The sequence below is a fragment of the Oryctolagus cuniculus genome, chromosome 2 (assembly GCF_964237555.1).
Source record: "Oryctolagus cuniculus chromosome 2, mOryCun1.1, whole genome shotgun sequence".
Lineage (NCBI taxonomy): Eukaryota > Metazoa > Chordata > Mammalia > Lagomorpha > Leporidae > Oryctolagus > Oryctolagus cuniculus.
This window is the reverse complement of record NC_091433.1, coordinates 100,041,646-100,061,754: the sequence shown is the minus strand read 5'-3', so window position 1 is coordinate 100,061,754 and position 20,109 is coordinate 100,041,646. Positions and strand designations below refer to the sequence as shown.

At 39.0% G+C, this 20,109-nt stretch overlaps 1 protein-coding gene across 3 annotated transcripts in view; it reads left to right on the top strand.

The window, feature by feature from the left end:
* The window catches only part of LOC100338469 (E3 SUMO-protein ligase RanBP2), a 72,545-nt gene extending 53,947 nt beyond the window's left edge, over positions 1 to 18,598 (top strand). For all 3 annotated transcript variants that reach the window (XM_051834522.2, XM_051834527.2, XM_051834532.2), the window contains 9 exons: positions 2,256 to 2,426; positions 2,989 to 3,081; positions 5,491 to 5,669; positions 10,119 to 10,323; positions 11,765 to 11,866; positions 14,853 to 14,998; positions 15,967 to 16,240; positions 16,365 to 16,696; positions 17,377 to 18,598. In XM_051834522.2, the coding sequence (XP_051690482.2) occupies positions 2,256 to 2,426; positions 2,989 to 3,081; positions 5,491 to 5,669; positions 10,119 to 10,323; positions 11,765 to 11,866; positions 14,853 to 14,998; positions 15,967 to 16,240; positions 16,365 to 16,696; positions 17,377 to 17,682 (1,808 nt within the window). In that variant the 3' untranslated portion in view covers positions 17,683 to 18,598. The remainder of the gene's footprint in view (positions 1 to 2,255; positions 2,427 to 2,988; positions 3,082 to 5,490; positions 5,670 to 10,118; positions 10,324 to 11,764; positions 11,867 to 14,852; positions 14,999 to 15,966; positions 16,241 to 16,364; positions 16,697 to 17,376) is intronic.
* The last annotated feature ends 1,511 nt before the right edge of the window (positions 18,599 to 20,109 follow it).

Below are 20,109 nucleotides of genomic sequence, written 5' to 3'. Positions count from 1 at the left end.
GTGGCTGTGTATGATTCAGTACTTAACAACATGCATGTTTGAGAATGCCAGTTTACGTAGAGTATCTTTTGACTGATGATGTGGTACCCTTTACTGCTGTTTTTAAAAGATTTACTTGGATTCATGTTTTCTCCTTACCCATTGTTTTTTTGCTGTGTTGTCCTTTATTGCTTTATTATTTCAACTCTGGTAAATGAAGATTATGTTTTGCCTAACCTTTGTCTTTAGCCACTAATGTCTGCCCGTATTCAAACCTTGTGGCAGCAGCATGCTTACAATATGAAACAGTGCACTCTGTAGGGCTCTCTTTTTTTGTCAGCTGTATTTGAAAATAGACCGTATTTTAAGCGCCATCATTGTATAGCTTGTATGTTTTGTATGTAGCACTGATGGCTTGCAAAAGTACAATGGTGCTGCTAGAGTGGAGCAATTGAAAGTGGGATCTGTTGCAGATCTTCAAGAGCAAGGTTGGAGAAATGAGCTCACCATCAGTGTCTGATAACACAATTTGAGCATGCCAAACAGTACAGTGATAAAGGGCAGTCTGATTTCTGGGGCCTTCCATTTCAGAATATACCAGTTATTACTAGTGAAGGTAGTTCTTAGAATCTTTTATTCCTTTTTTTTATTAAAATTTATTTATTTACTTGAAAAGCAGAGAGGCAGAGAGAGAGAGAGAGAGATCGATCTTGCATCCACTGGTTCACTCCTCAAATGCCTGCAACTGCCGGAGCGGGGCCAATCCGAAACCAGGAGCCAGGCGCTTCTTCCGAGTCTCCCATGCGGGTGCAAGGGCCCAAGGTCTTGGGCCATCTTTAACTGATCCAGCAGTGGAGAAGCCAGGACATGAACCATGGCAATATGGGATGTCGGCGCTGCAGGCGAAGGCTTTACCTGCTACGCCACAGCACAGGCCCCCAGAATCTCTTATTCTGAAAGAAATTGTGTGAAAAAGGTGGACGTTATAAACTGAATATATACTTGTGGTGCACAGTCTCTGTGGATACTAGGTTAAGACTCTGACCTGAGAGTGAATTTACCACTATGGTTACCAAAGGACAGTTTGAATCTGGTAAGATCATAGTTTCTTGAGACCTTAGAACTGAAGACCTCAGACATAAGGATACCAAAGTCTTGAAAGCTTGTCTGATTTACCCAAGACATCTTTACCAGCTAATAACAGAACCAGAACAAGAATCTGTATTTTATGGTGTTCTGTATTAGCTAGAATTGTTACTAAGTTTTTGTAATGGAGGGGCTTTAGTTTTCTAGAGCAGTTCATCCATTAGAAATAAAAGGTGACCTGTGTATGCAATTTAAGATTTTCTAGTAGCCACATTAAATAAAGGGGGGGGGGGGACAGGTTAAGAAAAGGGAAACATGAAATTAATTTAATAATACATTTGATTTAACCCATTTTGCCCAAAACATCACTTATAATTATATAGAAAGTTAGATGTTTTAAGCATTCTTTTTTTTATACCAAGTTTTCAGACTGTAGTGTGTATGTTTACACTTACAGCATATTTCATTGTAGGTTTGCCACCTTTCAAGTGTTTAACATGTGTTAGGCTATGATATTGGATGGTATAACTCTAAAGAACATCTTCCCAGTACTAGGTCATGCCAGCATACTTCTGTTCTTCTAGGAAGACCACAACAGACTATATACAGAATTGATTTTCTCCCTGTCATTTTTTGGCCCTTTCATTGATGGACTGGGGAGGGAGAAATTTTTTAAAGATTGTTTAATTTGAAAGAGTGACAGAAATAGCCTGGTGAAGGAGGAGAGTAGTTCATTCCCTAAATGCCCACAGCAGCCAATGTCCAGACCAGGCCTATGTCAGGAGCCAGGAACTCCATTCAGGTCTCTCTCATGAGTGGCAGGGGCCCAGGCACGTGGGCCGCCATTGGGCTTTTCCAGGCACAGTAGCACAGAGCTGGATTGGAAACGGAGCTTCCTGGACTAGAACTGACGCACATATGGGATGCTGGCATCGCAAGGCAGCAGCTTTACCCTCTGTGCCACAATGCTGGCCCTCTTTGATTTTAAATAGATGTGGTCACTAGAGGTTTTCGGTAGAACACTGAATCAGGATGCGAATTCTAATTCTAATTATTTTAGAGCTCTGCCATCAGAGCCATGTGTGTTTTTATCAGTATGCTGTTTTAATCCCCAACTAGGTTCCATTTCAGCTAGAATGTTAATGTTAATTCTTAACACCTTTATCTTTTTTTTTTAACTTGTGTTATAGCAAAAGAGAAGAAAAATTCTGCAGATCTTCCTCCAGATGATGATGTTCTCATTGTGTATGAACTAACCCCGACTCCTGACCAGAAAGCCCTTGCAGCGGAGCTTAAACTTCCTCCAACTTTCTTCTGCTATAAGAATAGACCAGATTATGTTAGTGAAGAAGAGGAGGATGGTAAATCCTTTGTCATTTTGAAAGTTTTCTGTTCCCACCAATCTTAGTAATTGACAGTATGGTTTATTTATTTAAAGCTTGCCTCTTAGAACTCATCACTGATACCCTTACAGGTAGATACTTAGTGTTGGGATGTATGAAAATAGTCAATAGATGTAACGAGCAAATGAATGGCATTCATCTAGCAACTTTTTGGGGGCAGCTATCATATGCTGAGCAGGCATTTTTTAAGAGAATTGAAAGGGCACACAGGGTTCCAATGACAGAAAATTTTGTGTGCCATTTAAAAGTTTTTAAGCTAGATAGCTACATTCCCAGCCAAGCCTCAACGTGATAAATTGACAGTGGATTGGGTTGTGGGACAGGAGCTTTGAAAATGTAGAAGTGATAACAGAGCAGTTCATAATCAGAGGAAATTCTGAGCAGAAGCTGTGACAGAAGGAGATGTAGACTTGGTAAAATGGGCTGCTATTTAGATGGGGAGAGTGACATTGAAGATAGCAGACTAGGAAAAGACCCAGACTTACTAGAAATTATTAAATATAATCGATTTTACTTTAAGACGAAGATTTTGAAACAGCTGTCAGAAAACTTAATGGAAAACTCTATCTGGATGACTCAGAAAAATGTAAGCCCTTGGAAGACAATCTAACAGGTATGTTAAGTATAAGGAACTACCGTGATATTTTCAACAAATCTACTTAAAAGCAACTGCTTAGTCTAATCATTTCTGTAATTATCAATTTTACTTATATGACTGTGATGATTGAAAGTATTTTAAAATTATACTAGGTGTAAAACATTGTTTTCCTGGTGGTTTTTATTCTCCATTAGCATTCACAGGTTGTTTTTTTTTTTTTTTTTTTTTTTTTTTTTTTTTTTTTTAAGATTTACTTATTTCCAGTGACTTGAACAGCCCTTGTCTTGACTGTCGGAACAGTTTATTATTTTTTAATTATTTTTTCTACTTAATACCATTGGTTGAACTCTTAACATAGAATTAATCATAAGGGTATAAAGTCAAGTGAAAATAGATCCCAATAAAAAATAAGAGTGGGAATAAGAGAGGAAGGAGCTATACAGTTCTGCACACATTCCCTTGGACCTACCCCTAAGGGTAAAGCTAAAAACTTGCCATGGGACTCCAAATCCCTTAAGCTGGGTGGTACTAATTCCATCTTAATGTGTTAAAGTGATCATATTAAGTATATAGTTGATCATATAGATAGGATTAAGTGTCAAAGGGATCACATAAATAAGACCAAGTGTCTGGTAATAACAATAGATAGAATTAAAAAGGAGAGGATGTTCTAACATGGGAAGCAGGCCACACAGCAAACTCATAGAATGACAAATGCACTCAACAGCACTCTGACCTAAGAATCATAAATTAAGGCATTTGGATCTGGCTAAAAAACCCATGAGAGCATTTCAGGCACGGAAAGCCAAGACACTGTGGCAAAAAATGTTCTACATGAAGGATCTCCGTGAGTGAGATCCCAGTGGAAAGAGAGGAGAGAACTTCCACTTTGCTTATGGCCCTGTCTAAATACTGACAGTCTGTGGACTCAAGGCTTCTGTAACATTGGCAGCTCATGTCAGGATCCTTGGGTGGTCACTGACATCATAAATAAGATGTCAGTTGTTAGATCAACAACAGGAGGCACTGTGTACTTACTCCCCATGTAGGACCTCTGTCCTTAATGAGTTGTACTATGAGAATTAACTGTAAAACTTGTTTTCAAACAGTACTTTATACTTTGTGTGTGGGGGGGGTGCAAACAGTTCAAATCTTTACTTAGTATAGAGTTGGTCTTCTATATAAAATTAATTAAAAACGAATCTTAATGAAGAATGGGATGGATGGGAGAGGGAGCAGGAGGTGGGACGGGAGTGGGGATGGGGGAAGAACCACTATATTCCTAAAGCTGTACCTATGAAAACTGTATTCATTAAATAAAAGCTTTCTTAAAAAAAAAAAAAGATGTATTTATTGAGGCCGTGATCACAGGTTGCTGGTGTTTTGTTTTTGTTTTTTTTTTTTTTTTTTTTTAAAGATTTATCTATTGAGGCTGCTTTGTGGCAAAGCATGTTAAGCTGTTGTCTGCAGCCCCAGCATCCCATATGGGCTCTGGTTTGAATCCTGGCTGCTCCACTTCTGATCCTACTCCCTGCTAAAGCACTTGGGAGAACAGCAGAAGAAAGCCCAAGTGCTTGGGCTCCTGTACCCATATGGGAGCCATTTTGGCAGTGAACCAGTGTATGGAAGATTCTCTCTCTCTCTCTTTCTCTCTCTCTCTCATTCTTTCAAATAAGAAAATATATAAGAATATTAAAATTTTTTTTCTTTTTTAAATATTTATTTATTTATTTGAAAGTCAAAGTTACATAGAGAGGCTCCATCCTCTGGTTCACTCCCTAATTGGCAGCAATGGTTGGAGCTGCACCAATCGGGCATCAGGAGCCGGGAGCTTCTTCTGGGTCTTCCGCACAGGTGCAGGGCCCAAGGGGTTAGTTTATCCTTTACTGCTTTCCCAGGCCATAGCAGAGAGCTGGATTGGAAGTGGAGCAGCCAGGTATCAAACTGCTGCCCATATGGGATGCTGGCACTGCAGGCAGAAGCTTTACCCACTGTGCCACAGTGCTGGCCCCACAGGTCATTTTTTAAAATATTTATTTGAAAGGCAGAGTATTAGAGAGAAAGGGAGAAGACAGAGAGCAGGATTGTTCTTCCGCTTAACTCCCCAAATGGGCCCAATAGCCAGGCTGAGGCCAGGAGCCAGGAACTCCATCCTGGTCTCCCAAATGGGCCCTCTGCTGCTGATTTTCTAGGCACATTAGCACAGAGCAGGATTGGAAATGGAGCAGCCAGGATTCCAATAATTTGAATGGCATTCTAGTATGGGATATCAGTGTTGCAAGCAGTCCAATCTGCTGTGGCACAATCCTGACTCATGCATAGGTCTTTTTACTGTGATTTATATTACATTGAGGACAGCTGTTGTGGAATAATCGAATTTCATCCTAAATGTTTTCTTCTGTTTGTGTTGTATGTATGTTTCAGATCCTGAGAAAGAATGTGTTATTGTTTGGGAGAAGAAACCAACAGTTGAAGAGAAAGCAAAAGCAGATACCTTAAAGCTTCCACCCACATTTTTTTGTGGAGTTTGCAGTGATACTGATGAGGACAATGGAAATGGGGAAGACTTTCAGTCAGAGCTTCAGAAAGTTCAGGAAGCTCAAGTAAGAAAGGCTTCCGTTGTTTAATTTTGGTTACCTTGCCTTTGTTGGTTCAGTAAATTCAGAACTCCAACGTGACAATAGGGATTCAGTTACTTTTACCTCACAAAGTCTACATGAACAGGAAGCTATAGTCAGGAGCCAGAGCTGGTTATTAAAACCCAGATACTCCTTTGTGGGACACAGGCTAAATACTTGCCTCTAATTTTCTTTTTCATTAGGTGTGTCAATGCTGTTTTTCATTACTTTGTTTTTGTCTTCTTACCACCTCTTCTGAATTATTTGAAAATTTTTCAGATTTCAGAATTTATTATATTTTTGACTGTTTCTTAGTTTTTTAATGTTTGCTTTAGAGACACATGTACCAAACAGAAACTGTTTAGAATTGTGTTCCTCTCAATTCAAATTAAAATATAGTTGCATTTGAATTATAGGTTTTTGGCCGGCGCTGCAGCTCACTATGCTAATCCTCTGCCTTGCGGCGCCGGCACACTGGGTTCTAGTCCCGGTCAGGGCGCCGGATTCTGTCCCGGTTGCCCCTCTTCCAGGCCAGCTCTCTGCTGTGGCCAGGGAGTGCAGTGGAGGATGGCCCAAGTACTTGGGCCCTGCACCCCATGGGAGACCAGGAGAAGTACCTGGCTCCTGCCGTCGGATCAGCGTGGTGCGCCAGCCGCAGCGCGCCAGCCGCGGCGGCCATTGGAGGGTGAACCAAAGGCAAAGGAAGACCTTTCTCTCTGTCTCTCTCTCACTGTCCACTCTGCCTGTCAAAAAAAAAAAAAAAAAAAAAAAACTATAGGTTTTTAACACTCCATGATGATGATGGTAGTTGTCATATATTGCAGTTACGTACAACAAAAATTTGGTCAGTTGCATTTTGCTCTCGGTAGCCTTTTTTTATATGTGTATAAAGATTTATTTATTTGAAAGGCAGAGTGATAGAGAATGAGAGAAAGAGAACTTTCTGTCTGCTGGCTCATTCTCCAAATGGCCCAGTGTCTGAGTCTGAGCCAGGATGAAGCCAGGAGCCAGTCACTAAATCCTGCCCTCCTGTATAGGTGGCAGGGGCCCAAGCATTTGGGCCATTGTCTGCTGATTTCCCAAGTACATTAGCAAGGAGTTGCTTCAGAAGTAGAGCAGTTGGGACTTGAACCTGGTGCTCTGATACAGGTACAGGATTCCAGTGGCACCACAACAGTGGCCCTCAATACTCATATATTCTTCTGAACCTGAAAGCTAAGGACAGTTTTATTCACCTGGGTCCTTGCCATTGTTGTTATTAGTTCATTCCAAGCATTCTAAGACTTCACGTATGCTCTCTTTTCACTTCGTATATACAGAACTTCCATGAGCATTTTCTTTAAAGTGGGTTTACTAATGGGACTTATTCTTAGTTTTCCTTTGGGTAAAAATGTCTATTTTTCTTTCAGTTCTAAAATATTATTTTGGTGAGATAAGGTACAAGATTGACAGTTTTCTTTCAGCACTTTAAAAATGTTTCAGTATCTGATTATGTTAGTTCTTTGTGTATTCTGGATGTACATCCTCACCAAATAGTTTGCAAATGTTTTCTTCTATGTGGTTTCAGTTTTCATTCTCAGTAATGTCTTTCATGGAGCAGTAGTTTTTAATTTTAATGAATTCCAAGCCTTTTTATCCTTTGATGAATCATACTTTGATATTAGATTTAAAACATCATCACTTAACCATACATTGCCTGTATTTTTCACCTTTGTTATATTCTAGAAAGTCTGTAGTTTTTACATTTCTTTGGTACATTTTGAATTCATTTTTTGTAAGGTTGAGATTTATTTTTTACTTTGTGAATGTTCAGTTCCAGCGCCATTTGTAGAAAGACTAGTTGAATTGCCCTTGCTCCTTGTCAGTGATCATCTGACTGTATTTATGTGGCTTCTGTTCTGTTCCACCATCTGCTTGCCTGTTCTTCCATCGGTACCACAGCATCTCAGTTAACAGAGCTTTGCAGTGTGTCTTGTGGTTGGATAGTGTCAGTCCTCTGACTTTATTCTTTAGTATTGTGCTGTCCATTCTGTGTCATTTGTCTTTATATATAAACTTTCAGATTAGTTTGTCTATCTACAAAACAACTTCTGAGATTTTGAATTTTTGATTCTGATTTAGAATTGTGTTGAGTCTGCAGGTAAATTGAGGAGAACTGACTTTTTTTTTTTTTAAGGTTTATTTATTTGTAAGGCAGAGTTACAGAGAGGTTGGGAGGGACAGAGATCATTCATTTGTTAGTTCCCACCCAAATGGCTGCAACAGCTAGAACTGGGTCAGGTCAGAGCCAGGAGCTTCATTGAGGTCTCCCGCCTGAGTGCAGGGCCCCAAGTACTTGAGTCATCTTCCACTGCTTTCTTAGGCACGTTAACAAGGAACTGGATCAGAAGTGAAGCAGCAAGGACTTACACTGGTGCCCATATGTGATGCTGGCCTCACAGCCGGTGGCTTGATGCACTGCACAACAATGCTGGCCCAGAGCTAACATCTTAATATTGAATGTGGAACATCTATTTCTATTTCCTTTAATTGCTTTCATCACAGTTTTATACTTGTCCTCGTGTAGATGAATGTATTTTCATATTTTGTTAAATTTATACTGTCATGGGTTTTTTTGTTTTTAATGTAAATGGGACTGTGTCTTAAATTTCAAATTCTAGTTGCCACCAGTATTTAAGAAGGCAGTTGACTATTTGAAAGGCAAAGAGAGAAAGACTCCATCTGCTGGTTCATCCCCCAAATGGCCATTGCATACCAGGGCTAGATCAGGCCAAAGCCAAGAAGCAGCCATGTAAGTGACAGGGACCCAAGGACTTGAGCCATCAATCCTCTGCTACTTCACAGGCACATTTGTCAGTGGTCTGGATGGGAAGGTCGGCACCCCAGTATGGGGTGCAGGCTTTCTAAGTGGCTGCTTAGACCTGGTGCTGTTCCACTTCTGACCCAGCTCTCTGCTATGCCTGGGAAAGCGGTAGAAGATGGCCCAAGTGCTTGGGCCCCTGCATCCTTGTGGGAGACCCAGAAGAAGCTCAAGACTTCGGATCAGCTCAGCTCTGACTGTTGTGGTCATTTGGGGAGTGAACCAGCAGGATGGAAGACCTCTCTCTTTGTCTCTACCTCTCTAACTCTGTCTTTCAAATAAATAAAATAAATCTTTTTAAAAGAAAAATCTAGAATTTTTTTCCAGCTAATATTTCTCTTAATGACTTAAAGCTTAATTTCATCGTGGTTTGAGAGTGTATATTGTGTGATTTCTGTTCTTTCAAATTGTTTGATGTGTTATATATCTTAGAATAGGTTTTTTGTCTTGGTAAATGTTTTATGTGAGTTTATTAACAATGTTCTGTTGTTAGTTAGATGTCATCCTTAAAATCTATTTCTGTTAATGTATCTTTCATTTGTAAAATTCCCATTTGGTTCTTATATATATATAACTGTTCATTTGCTGAGAATTTCTGTCTTCATTTGTTTTAAGAGTATTTTTCATTACTTCTTGTGCCATTGTTTTAATGGCTTTTTTTTTTTTTTTTTTAAGATTTTATTTTATTTGAGAGGCAGTTACAGAGAAAGAGGGACATACAGAAAGGTGTGTCATCTGCTCATATGGGATGCCAGCATTGCAGGCAGCAACTTAATCCACTATGCCGCAACACTAGCTCTTTGAATGACTTCTTTAAAATATTTTTTGCAGTTCCAGAACATGGACATTGAATGACTGCTTCTTCCTCTGGCCAAAAGGAGCTGGCTTTTCTTGAGACTTTTATGTTTGTGCCATTGGCAGTCTCAGCAGTTTGTGCTGCTCTAGCACCCAGGCTGGAATATAGGAGAGGCATAAAACCTCCACATGGATCTCACTACCAGATTATCCTTCTGCTCCTGTGTTACTTAACCCATCTGCTTTCATCCACCTTTCAGAGGCTTTGTACATTTTTTAGTCTACATGTTTAGTTCTAGGTTTTGGGAGACATAAATTGAAGTATCCTTTTTCTGTTTTGTCCAGAAGTCCAAGTCTTCAGTTCTTTTGAAATAGCTTGTAGGGGGGCTGGCGCTGTGGCATTGTGAGTGAAGCAGCCGCTTGCAGTGCCAGAATCCCACATGGGCTTTGGTTTTTGTCCCGGCTGTTCCACTTCTGATCCAGCTCTCTGCTATGGTCTGGGAAAGCAGTAAAAGATTGCCCAAGACTTTGGGCCCTGCACCCACCTGGGAGACTTGGAATAAGCTCCTGGCTTCAGATCGGCGTAGCTCTGGCCGTTGCAGCCATCTAGGGAGTGAACCAGCAGATGCAAGACCTCTCTATCTCTCTGCCTCTCCTTTTCTCTCTGTGTAAATCTGACTTTCAATAAATAAATAATTAAAAAAAAAGAAATAGCTTGTAGGGTGATTTTTGTAAAACAGTATTTAATGGCTTAGTATTTTATTACTTCCTCTTTGCAGAAATCCCAGAGTGAGGAAATCGCCAGCACAGCAGATGGTGTATGTACAGGTGGGACTGAAGTGACTGCTCCGTCGTTAGGGAAATCTGAAGAACCTGATTCTGTTGCCAAATGTATTGGTTCACCACCTGTTTCCTGTGGAGCTGCAGACAAGCCTGTGGATTTGTCTACTAGAAAGGAAATTGAGCCAGGTTCTACAAGCCAAGGTAAAACCGAATATATGTTTAAGTCATTACATAAAGGAGAATACCTGTGTGTTTGGAAGAATAGACTTGAAGGTAAATCCTATAAACTTCCTTTAAAGCGAGTTTGAGGTATATAAGGGACGTCAGATTTAATAGTGTCAGAACAGTCGTACTTCTCCACCAGCAAGGAAAGTGAACAAGCATTTTTATGATTAGAATTGTGGTTATTAGGAAATACAAAGCACTGGGACTCTAGCCTGTCTGCCTGAGTGTTAAAAAAAAAAAAAAAAGGCAATGTAGTTTGTGTACATGGTAATTTCCTTTTATGATATTTTAATTCAGCTTGGAGTAGGTTATCACTTAGGTATCTGATCCTGAGAGTATTTTAATTAACGGAAGTAGTTGTAGAAATATTACAATAATGGTTTAAAATTTGTGTGATAGTACTTAAACATCTGTTTTTCTCTGTTAACCTCAAAACTTAAAAAATTATCTAATAGTAATAATAGTTGTATTCTTTCTCCCTTATTTTTCCATTTCAGTGGTTGTTGGTAGAGCGGTGTCTCTAAATTATAGCACTTTTTGTACATGTACATTATCTACGTTACCTAATCTCTTTTTCAGAAGTGTTCCTAAATAAGTCACAAAAACATTTATAGGCATTTTAGGATCTTGATACACTAGAAGAGAAAGACCAGGACCTCATTTTCAGAGATTGTTTTGCTATACATTGGCAGCATTAAGACAGGGCTTTAGTAGTAGTATTTTTTTTTTTTTTTAAAGATTTATTTATTTGAAAGGCAGAGGCAGACAGAGGTCTTCCATCCGCTGGTTCATTCCCCAGATGGCCACAATGGCCAAAGCTGTACTGATCCGAAGCCAGGGGCCAGAAGCTTTTTCTAGGTCTCCCACATGGATGCAGGGGCCCAAGGACTTGGGCCATCTTTTACTGCTATCCCAGGCCATAGCAGAGAGCTGGATAGGAAGTGGAGCAGCCAGGACTTGAATCGGCGTCCATATATGTGGCCAGCATTGCAGGTGGCGGCTTTACCTGCTATGCCACAGTGCCGGCCCCTCTGGTAGTATTTTTTATGACTAAGTTTAAATGATAGTGAACACAGTAAGGCTTGCCTTTGATCGAATGCTTGTTTTGGGGTACAGAAGATTCTACAAAGGTGAAACTCCATAGTTCTATAAGTTGCTTAATGCTGATTTGTATTTCTTTATATAAGATGATTTTTGTCATACTTTTGGTATAGTGTTGTAATATTCATTGGGAATAACATTTGTAAACATAATAAAGCTGACTGCTCAGAATTTGATGCTTTTACCAGATTATACTTGCTAATCCCCCTCACCCTGTAATATGGGAGGTTCTCGTATTCTGTCCAAGTCCTGGACAGAGCTTTGCTTTTTTGTGTATGTCAAGTGAAATAATCAATTGTTCTTTTCCTTTTGCCAGTGGAAAGCAAAACAGTTTCATTTGGATTTGGAAGTAGCACAGGGCTTTCATTTGCAGATTTGGCTTCCAGTAATTCTGGGGATTTTGCTTTTGGTTCTAAAGGTAAGATCAGAAGGAGAGATTTTAATCATCATGTTATATAATCAGTCAAGCACAACTGAAATAACTACTCTTTTGTTATAATGTAGTAATAACTAAAGTCAGAAGTTTCCTTACCTCTCTCTGGCTTAGTTGGTATAGGGTTTTAATATGAAGGTTGCCTACATTTTATTATTTTTGATGTTTATGAATGTAAGACATTTTTCCTTAATTTAGTAAAAGTCCTGCTGATGGTTTTCCCCATTCTGAAAAACAATCATTTTTCAGTTTTGGAATAATTCCAACTTTGGTAACACTGCTCTTAGCAATATATACTTTTTGGTAATATTGTTGTCTTAATTATACATACTTTTAGGCTGCTTTATTATTTTATAAAAACTTTATTTTTAAATTGATTTCGATTTTACTTGCTAGAAATATTTGAAACTACAAATCCCCCGCAATTGGTTTTTAAAAGACCTATTTATTTATTTGAAAGACAGATCAACAGAAAGTCAAAGGGAGGGAGAGACAGACACCTTCCATCTGCTGGTTCACTCCCCAAATGGCTGCAATAGCTGGGGCTGGACCAGGCCAAACCCAGGAGTCAAAAAGTACATTCTGGTCTTGCACTTGTGTGGCAGGATCCCCAATATTTGGTTTGTCATCTGTTTTATTTTGTTCCTTTGTTTTCAGTTTGGTCTGAAAGTCCCATTCATACAGGATTATTGGTCATTCTGTATCTGTTGTACAACATTTCGTGAAAAATAATCTAAGAATAATAAGAATGGGTTTGACCCTGCTTTGACAAAGATTGCTGTTTTATTCATACTTTGTTTCATTTACATGCACACACAATAGAAGCCTAGATAGACAACTCTTACCTAGAACTTTTGTCTCAAAATTGTTACTGACTATTCAGTAACTAATCTTCTGTACTTATCTTTGTGAATTTTATCTCCTGGTTCTATTAGATAAGTGCTTTTTAGCTCTTAGTTTTATAATTGAATTACTTGGGAGTTTTTAAGAAAGAACTGCATGACAGTTATATTGGTATCTTATGCATGGGTCTCAGACATTGGTATTTTACAAATGTTCCTGACATGATCTTGATGTGCACCCAGGATATGGAACCACTACTTTGGAAGAATTTAGAAATTTTCTGTCACATGTCTTCCTAGGTTTTCAAGTTTCTGTGTGAGAGCTGCGCACCTGTGTCTTGCACATCAGTGATTGCTGTTCTCAGAAAGCCCCTACACAACCTGCGGTTGTGCTTTTCTTGAACATATCTCTCCTTTGCCATTTCCTTCTGATATGTTCTTCAGAATTACTCCCCTTCCCTTAAATCTGTATTAGAAAGAGTGGCTATTTTATTCATTGCCTTTCTTCAGGTTGCAGAGTTACCTTTTATGTGGTCTCTGAAATTTTTGCCTTAGTGGTTTTGTAGCAGGAGGTATAGGGCAGCAATTTATCAGTAGATAACTAAAGGTGTTTTACAGGGGTGGGTGGAGAACCTTTTATCTGACAAAGGCCATTTGTAAAGAGTATTGGAGCTCTTTACAACTTACAAATTATCTTGCTGTAGGTTTACTGAATTTCAAGTCCCTCCTGCAGGTGCCTTGGCAGGGCCACATGACCATGATTTTGCAGGCTGGCCTGGGAGGTTTCCCAACTCCTAAAAGATAATGGGTAATGTTAGGTTGAGTCATCTCGATTGAGGTGGATAGTAGGGAAGTTTCTGGTTTGCACCTTCTGTTTTGCGGGGGAGGTAACATCTTGGTTCCCCCACATGGAAGTAGGGAGTCTTTTCAGTACCTGTAGCTGTCTGGTACTCTTGAAGGTAATTGGAGTTAGTGAATTCTAAGGCCCAACACCAAGTACTTGAAGAAAATGTTGAGGTACAGAAGTTATTACTACATATATAGACTATTGTGGCTAGTTTAGAAGTAACAGGTCGGCCTCTTTGAGGACATATTTTTAGGTTTAAAAATTGCATTTCTCATGTGATGAAAGGTTTTAAGAAATAACATGCCTAGATAAATTTTTTTTATTTTAATTTTATTTATTTTTTTGACAGGCAGAGTGGACAGTGAGAGAGAGAGAAAGAGAGAAAGGTCTTCCTTTGCTGTTGGTTCACCCTCCAATGGCCGCCGTGGCCAGCGTGCTGCGGCCGCCGCACTGCACTGATCCAATGGCAAGAGCCAGGTGCTTCTCCTGGTCTCCCATGGAGTGCAGGGCCCAAGCACTTGGGCCATCCTCCACTGCACTCCCTGGCCACAGCAGAGAGCTGGCCCGGAAGAGGGGCAACCGGGACAGAATCCGGCGCCCCGACCGGGACTAGAACCTGGTGTGCCGGCGCCGCAGGAGGATTAGCCTAGTGAGCTGCAGCGCTGGCCTAGATGAGTTTTAAGAAATTAGTTTATTACTAGAATTTTTTAAAAATATTTATTGGAAAGGCAGAGTGACAGAGCGAGAGGAAGAGACAGAGAAAGAGATCTTCTATCTGTTGGTTCACTCTCCAAATGGCTGCTCTGGTCATGGGTGTGCCTGGCCAAAGCCAGAAGGCAGGAATTGCATCTGGGTCTCTCATGTTGGGGTGGCAGGGGCCCAAGTACTTGGGCCATCTTCTGCTGCTTTCCCAGGCACTTTCGCAAGGAGCTGGATTTGAAATGGAGCAGAGCAGCCCAGACTCAAACCAGTGCTATGATACAGTTTGCCAGCATTGCAGGTGTTGACTTAACCCTTTAGGGCCCCATTACTGGAAGTTTCAGTTTAGTAATGTGACGCTTACTGAAGGCAGAGAATCTTAGCTTATGTGTGTGTAAGGGTAAAACGGTCTAAATGTGTGGTGTTTTCACAGAATGACTTGAATTTGCCAAAATAACATAATTTGTAACACTTTAAGTATATATCTCACCATTGGAAATTAGATGCATTGGTAATCTAAGTGTGATTTGGAAAAGTATTAAAGAAATAGACCATTGTTTAAGTAACTTAATTTATTCATCAGATAAAAATTTCCAGTGGGCAAATACTGGTGCAGCTGTATTTGGAGCACAGACAACCAATAAAGTTGGTGAAGATGAAGATGGTAGTGATGAAGAGGTAGTTCATAATGAAGATATCCACTTTGAACCAATAGTGTCATTACCAGAGGTAAACATTAAGGATTGGAATTTTTGCTAATTTTTTCATATACTGTTAGTGTATCATTTTTTTTTCATAACATGCTTCTGGAGACAAAAAATATCTAATCTCACACTTGACAACATCCTTTCAATAAAAAGTAACCTTGCTATAGATAAAGTCTAAAGTAGTTAACCATATAAGCTTCTTTAACTCAGTAGTTAGGGAGATTATAGAACCCATGAGAGCTTTTTGTGTGGATAACTAGGTTTTATTTTTCTTATGTTGTTGATCTTAGTTATGATTAAAGCTGACCTGAAGAGAGCAGTTTATGTGAAAAGTTCTCATGTTTTAATGTCTTTTGTTTTTTTTTTTTTTTTCCTTGAGAGATGGGTAACATTTGAACAGAAGCATAAGAAATTGTTAGTGAATCAAGACAAACACATTTGAAAGAAAGGAACTGTGTATTAGCATGTTAACAAGTCATAACTATTTTTTCTGATAGTTTGAAAATCTTTAGTTATAGAACAGTGGGTTTTAACCCGTATCACATTTATACTTGCAGAAATTTATTTTGTTGTTCCTAGTTGGAATTGACTCAATAAAATCGGCAAAACTGAACCCACAAAAGTAAATATAAATAACCTTTACATTTTTTGAACAAGATTATTGTTTTAGGAAAATTGTCCTCTTTTTTTTTTAGCCTGGATCAGTGGTTGATGTTTCTCTTCAGGAACAGGGACTTCTTGAAACTTTTTGTTTACAATATAGGAAGCAATTTTTAAAATGCAAATGAATACTGTTTAAAAGAAAACTATTTAATAATAAATTTGCTCCCTCCTGCTTCAACCAAATCAGATGAATTTGTTGTGCCTGGATATTTACCAGTGAGCACATTATGATGTTAACGTCATTACAAAGAAAATGTCTTAAAGAATTTGAATATTTGAAACTTGTTATATGCAACAGCTTATAGGTAATTGCTTCTGCTAATCCAGGTAGAAGTAAAATCTGGAGAAGAAGATGAAGAAGTTGTGTTTAAAGAGAGAGCCAAACTTTACAGATGGGATCGTGATGCCAGCCAGTGGAAGGAGCGTGGTGTAGGAGACATAAAGATCCTTTGGCATAGGATGAAGAACTATTATCGGATCCTAATGAGGAGAGACCAGGTCTTCAAAGTGTGTGCAAACCATGTTATTACCAAAACAATGGAATTAAAACCCTTAAATGTTTCAAATAATGCTTTAGTTTGGACTGCTTCAGATTATGCTGGTGAGTTTCTATTTGGGAATGCTACTTTTCATTTTTGGTCTTTCCTGAACCCATAACAAACATGTTATTCAGTTGGTAGTGATTATTTTAATCTTAAAGGTATTCTCCATTTTTATCCCAATAGATGGAGAAGCAAAAGTGGAACAGCTTGCAGTGAGATTTAAAACAAAAGAAATGGCTGATTGTTTTAAGAAAAAGTTTGAAGAATGTCAACAGAATTTATTGCAACTCCAGAAAGGGCATGTTTCACTGGCAGAATTGTCAAGAGAGACCAACCCTGTGGTGTTTTTTGACATTTGTGCCGATGATGAACCTTTAGGGCGTATAACCATGGAGTTATTTTCAAACATCGTTCCTCAGACTGCTGAGAACTTCAGAGCACTGTGTACTGGAGAGAAGGGCTTTGGTTTCAAGAACTCCATTTTTCACAGAGTAATTCCAGATTGTCTTTGCCAAGTAAGTATGATTGTCCATCAGAATTGAAATCTAGAGAAGAGTGTGTGCTGCATAAACTCAGGAAGTTGAGTGTTCCTTCCTGATCTTATGCTGTAGTGTGAAAATTTCTGTAGATTGCCCACACATTAATTGGTTTTATCACCCTAATTCCTAGCTCTGCCAAAAAGTTTCAACCTAAATGGGTCTGAATTTTCTGTTAACTGGGGTGTAAGAGGGTGGGGAAGTGATGGACGTTTTAATTTCTTAATTGTCTTTCAAAAATACATATTTCTTAGTTTTCAAAGAGCTTTTTTGGGGGAGGGAGTGCAAAGATTTATTTCCTTGTTTAAAAGACAAAGTGAGAGAGACCTTCCATCTGTTGGTTCACTCCCCAGATGCCCAGAACAGTAGAGTTGGTCAATGCATGGGTGTCAGGGCTCAGATACTTGGGCCATCTTCTGCTTTCCCAGGTGCTGTAGCAGGAAGCTGGTTTGGAAATAGAGCTGCCTGGACTTGAACCAGCACTCCAATATGGGGTGCTGGGATTACAGGTGGCAGTTTAACCTACTGAGTCACAATGCTGGCCCCTTAAGTTGCATTCTTCAGGAAGCTGGTTGTTTAGGACTTAGCCTGCAGTGATGAATTCTGTGTGTAATTCAGTGTTTGACTGAGAATTCCTAGTAATTAAATTTTTCTTTCAGGGGGGAGATATCACCAAACATGATGGAACAGGAGGAAAGTCTATATATGGAGATAAATTTGAAGATGAAAATTTTGATGTGAAACACACTGGTCCTGGCTTGCTGTCAATGGCCAATAGGGGCCCAAATACCAATAATTCTCAATTTTTTATAACACTGGGAAAAGCAGAACATTTGGACTTCAAGCATGTAGTATTTGGGTTTGTTAAGGATGGCATGGATACTGTGAAAAAGATTGAGTCATTTGGTTCTCCTAAAGGGTCTGTTAGTCGAAGAATTAGCATCACAGAATGTGGACAGATATAAAATCATTGGGTTTTTTGTAGTAAATTTTATCTGTATAAGCAGTTGAATCAAAGCTTAGCTGTTACAATATGGTAATTATGTTCAGCTTTTGAAAATGGACGTTTCCAATGTATAAATGTACAATTGCAGCTCATAGCTGTTGTCACTTTTTAATGTGTTATAATTGACCTTGCATGGTGTGAAATAAAAGTTTAAACACTGGTGTATTTCAGGTGTACTTGTGTTTATGTACTCCTGATATATCTGTAATAAAATGGAATAGTAATAATAATCTTGTTAAAAGCAATATACCTTCACAGACTATTGAAGGGATTAAATATATGCAATTTAATTTTAATTCCTTTAAATATATGTGGACTTCCAGCATGGAAATACTTAACATTTGAGTAAGGGACCACAACTTGGATAATTTTATTTTGGATCTGAAATATATTTGGTAACCTTAACTGTTGGTGTGCTCATTTATGCATAGAGACTCATTTATGAATGGGTAGTGCCACAGAAGGTAGAGTTAACCAAAGTGCTCTTCTGTAATCTTACACCTCTTGTATAGTTTACAAATGAACTTTTAAGTAGAGTACCTTCTTTGCCTAAAATATATAGCTTCTGTGCCCTTTCAAAGGTGTTAAATTAATTTTTTACATTTTAAGCAAATTGACTATTTCCTTTTTTAAAAAAAGAAAACAAACTTTTTTGTCATCTGTCTCTACTACCTCAGCAATTTCAACTTGGTCCTGATGATAGAAATTGAATTTTTCCTTGCAGTTATTGTGATAAAGTATGAATATTTTTAAAGGTCTATACCATGTTCTTTGGTTAAAGATTTGCTTTATACTAGATTGTTGCAGTATCTTTTTCTGGTGACTTTTGTAGCAGAAATAAAGTGACAATTGACAACAGTCATGATATTTAAAAAGTTCATTACTTGTGCATCTAGTTGTCTGTTCATTCTAGTATTAGACTGAAGTACAGAGGGCAATTAAAGGTCAGTACTGTTAACTCAAGCTGCCGCGTAATTTCCAGAGCCCCCGAAGGAATACTTCCCAAGTTTGATACACTGAAATGCAGTTAAAAGTGGCTTGTGTCACAAGTTAGGCAAACTGCTTTAAAACATGTTCTTACTGGCAGACTTCACGTAGAACCACAAAGAACCCAGTCAGAGCAGAAAATTGTGTGTATTGTGATCATGAGTATTGACCGTCTTCCACCCTGTGTGCCTCTCAGTGAGACAGTTCCTTGTTCCCTGTGTGGTGACGTGGAAATGGGGCGTCATGCAGAGAATGCCATGCAGCCGATGGCAGGGATGCCACGCGTGATGTGTGTGAATAATGAATGATTGAATACCAGCACTAAATCAACTTGAAGCTGCCAGAAGTAACCCAGCCGCAACAGTTCAGGTGAATTACCTGAACCTTGAAGGGAACCGTGAACTGCATACGTGCACATTTAATACTTAGAGTCGGCTTCTTTGCAAACCTATGTAATATAAATTGATTAAAAGTGAGTTCTAACTTTTCTGCTGAGGCAGTTGATGCAATAGTCATGCTTTTAGGGTAAACTGTAAGTAAATGCAAGTGCTTTTTAGACTTTTTACACTTTGGTGGTGTCCTAAATTAGGCATTAAAGTTACAGACTTAAAGCTTTAAAAAAGTTGATAAAATAACATATAAATTAACCTTTCCAGTATTAGTATTCCAAAGCTGCTAAAAGTGGCTAGAAGCGTTTGTAAGGAAGTCTTCTGTGTCACATTTCAGGAAAGGACTTTGATTCCCGGTTACTTAACTGCTGAAGTGGTACACTAAACACATGATAGATATTCTTAAGGCTAGATTGATTTTTATATTGTCTCATTAAGGCCTGCTTAAAGATAGAATAAAATGTTTATTTGTACATTTTAAGTAATGCTTTGTTCGAATATTGGCTTAAATTTAGATCACTAGTTTGCTAAAATACTGACCTTAAGAAATTTGAGTATTTGAGGAACTTTGGAAATAACTGAAAATGTAGGAGTTGTTAGTCCCGACATGCAGTTGGCAATCATAATTTAGAAAAGGATTACTCTCCTGTAATTGCATGAAAGTGAGAAACTGGGTAGTTGTGCAGTTGCTCCCATTTAGTATGTTTTTAGGTTATACACTACGCCAATAAATACTGAGCACCTACTTGTTGCTAGGAGCTGTTAGGGGAACTAAGCAAACCTTTTTTTTTTTTTAGTTTGAATTTATTTGAAACCAGGAGCTCAAAACAAAACTTACCCTAGGTCTCCCATGCTACCCAAGTACTTTCTCTGCTAGTGTGCATTAAGAGCAAACGGGCGCTCTCAAGCTTTCGGGTGAGAGCTGAGGCGGGATGGGGCGCCGCACCTGCTGGGCGAATGAGAGGGCCCCTGACCTCCAGCTGCCCCGCGGTGCCCCTGCGGAGTCGCGG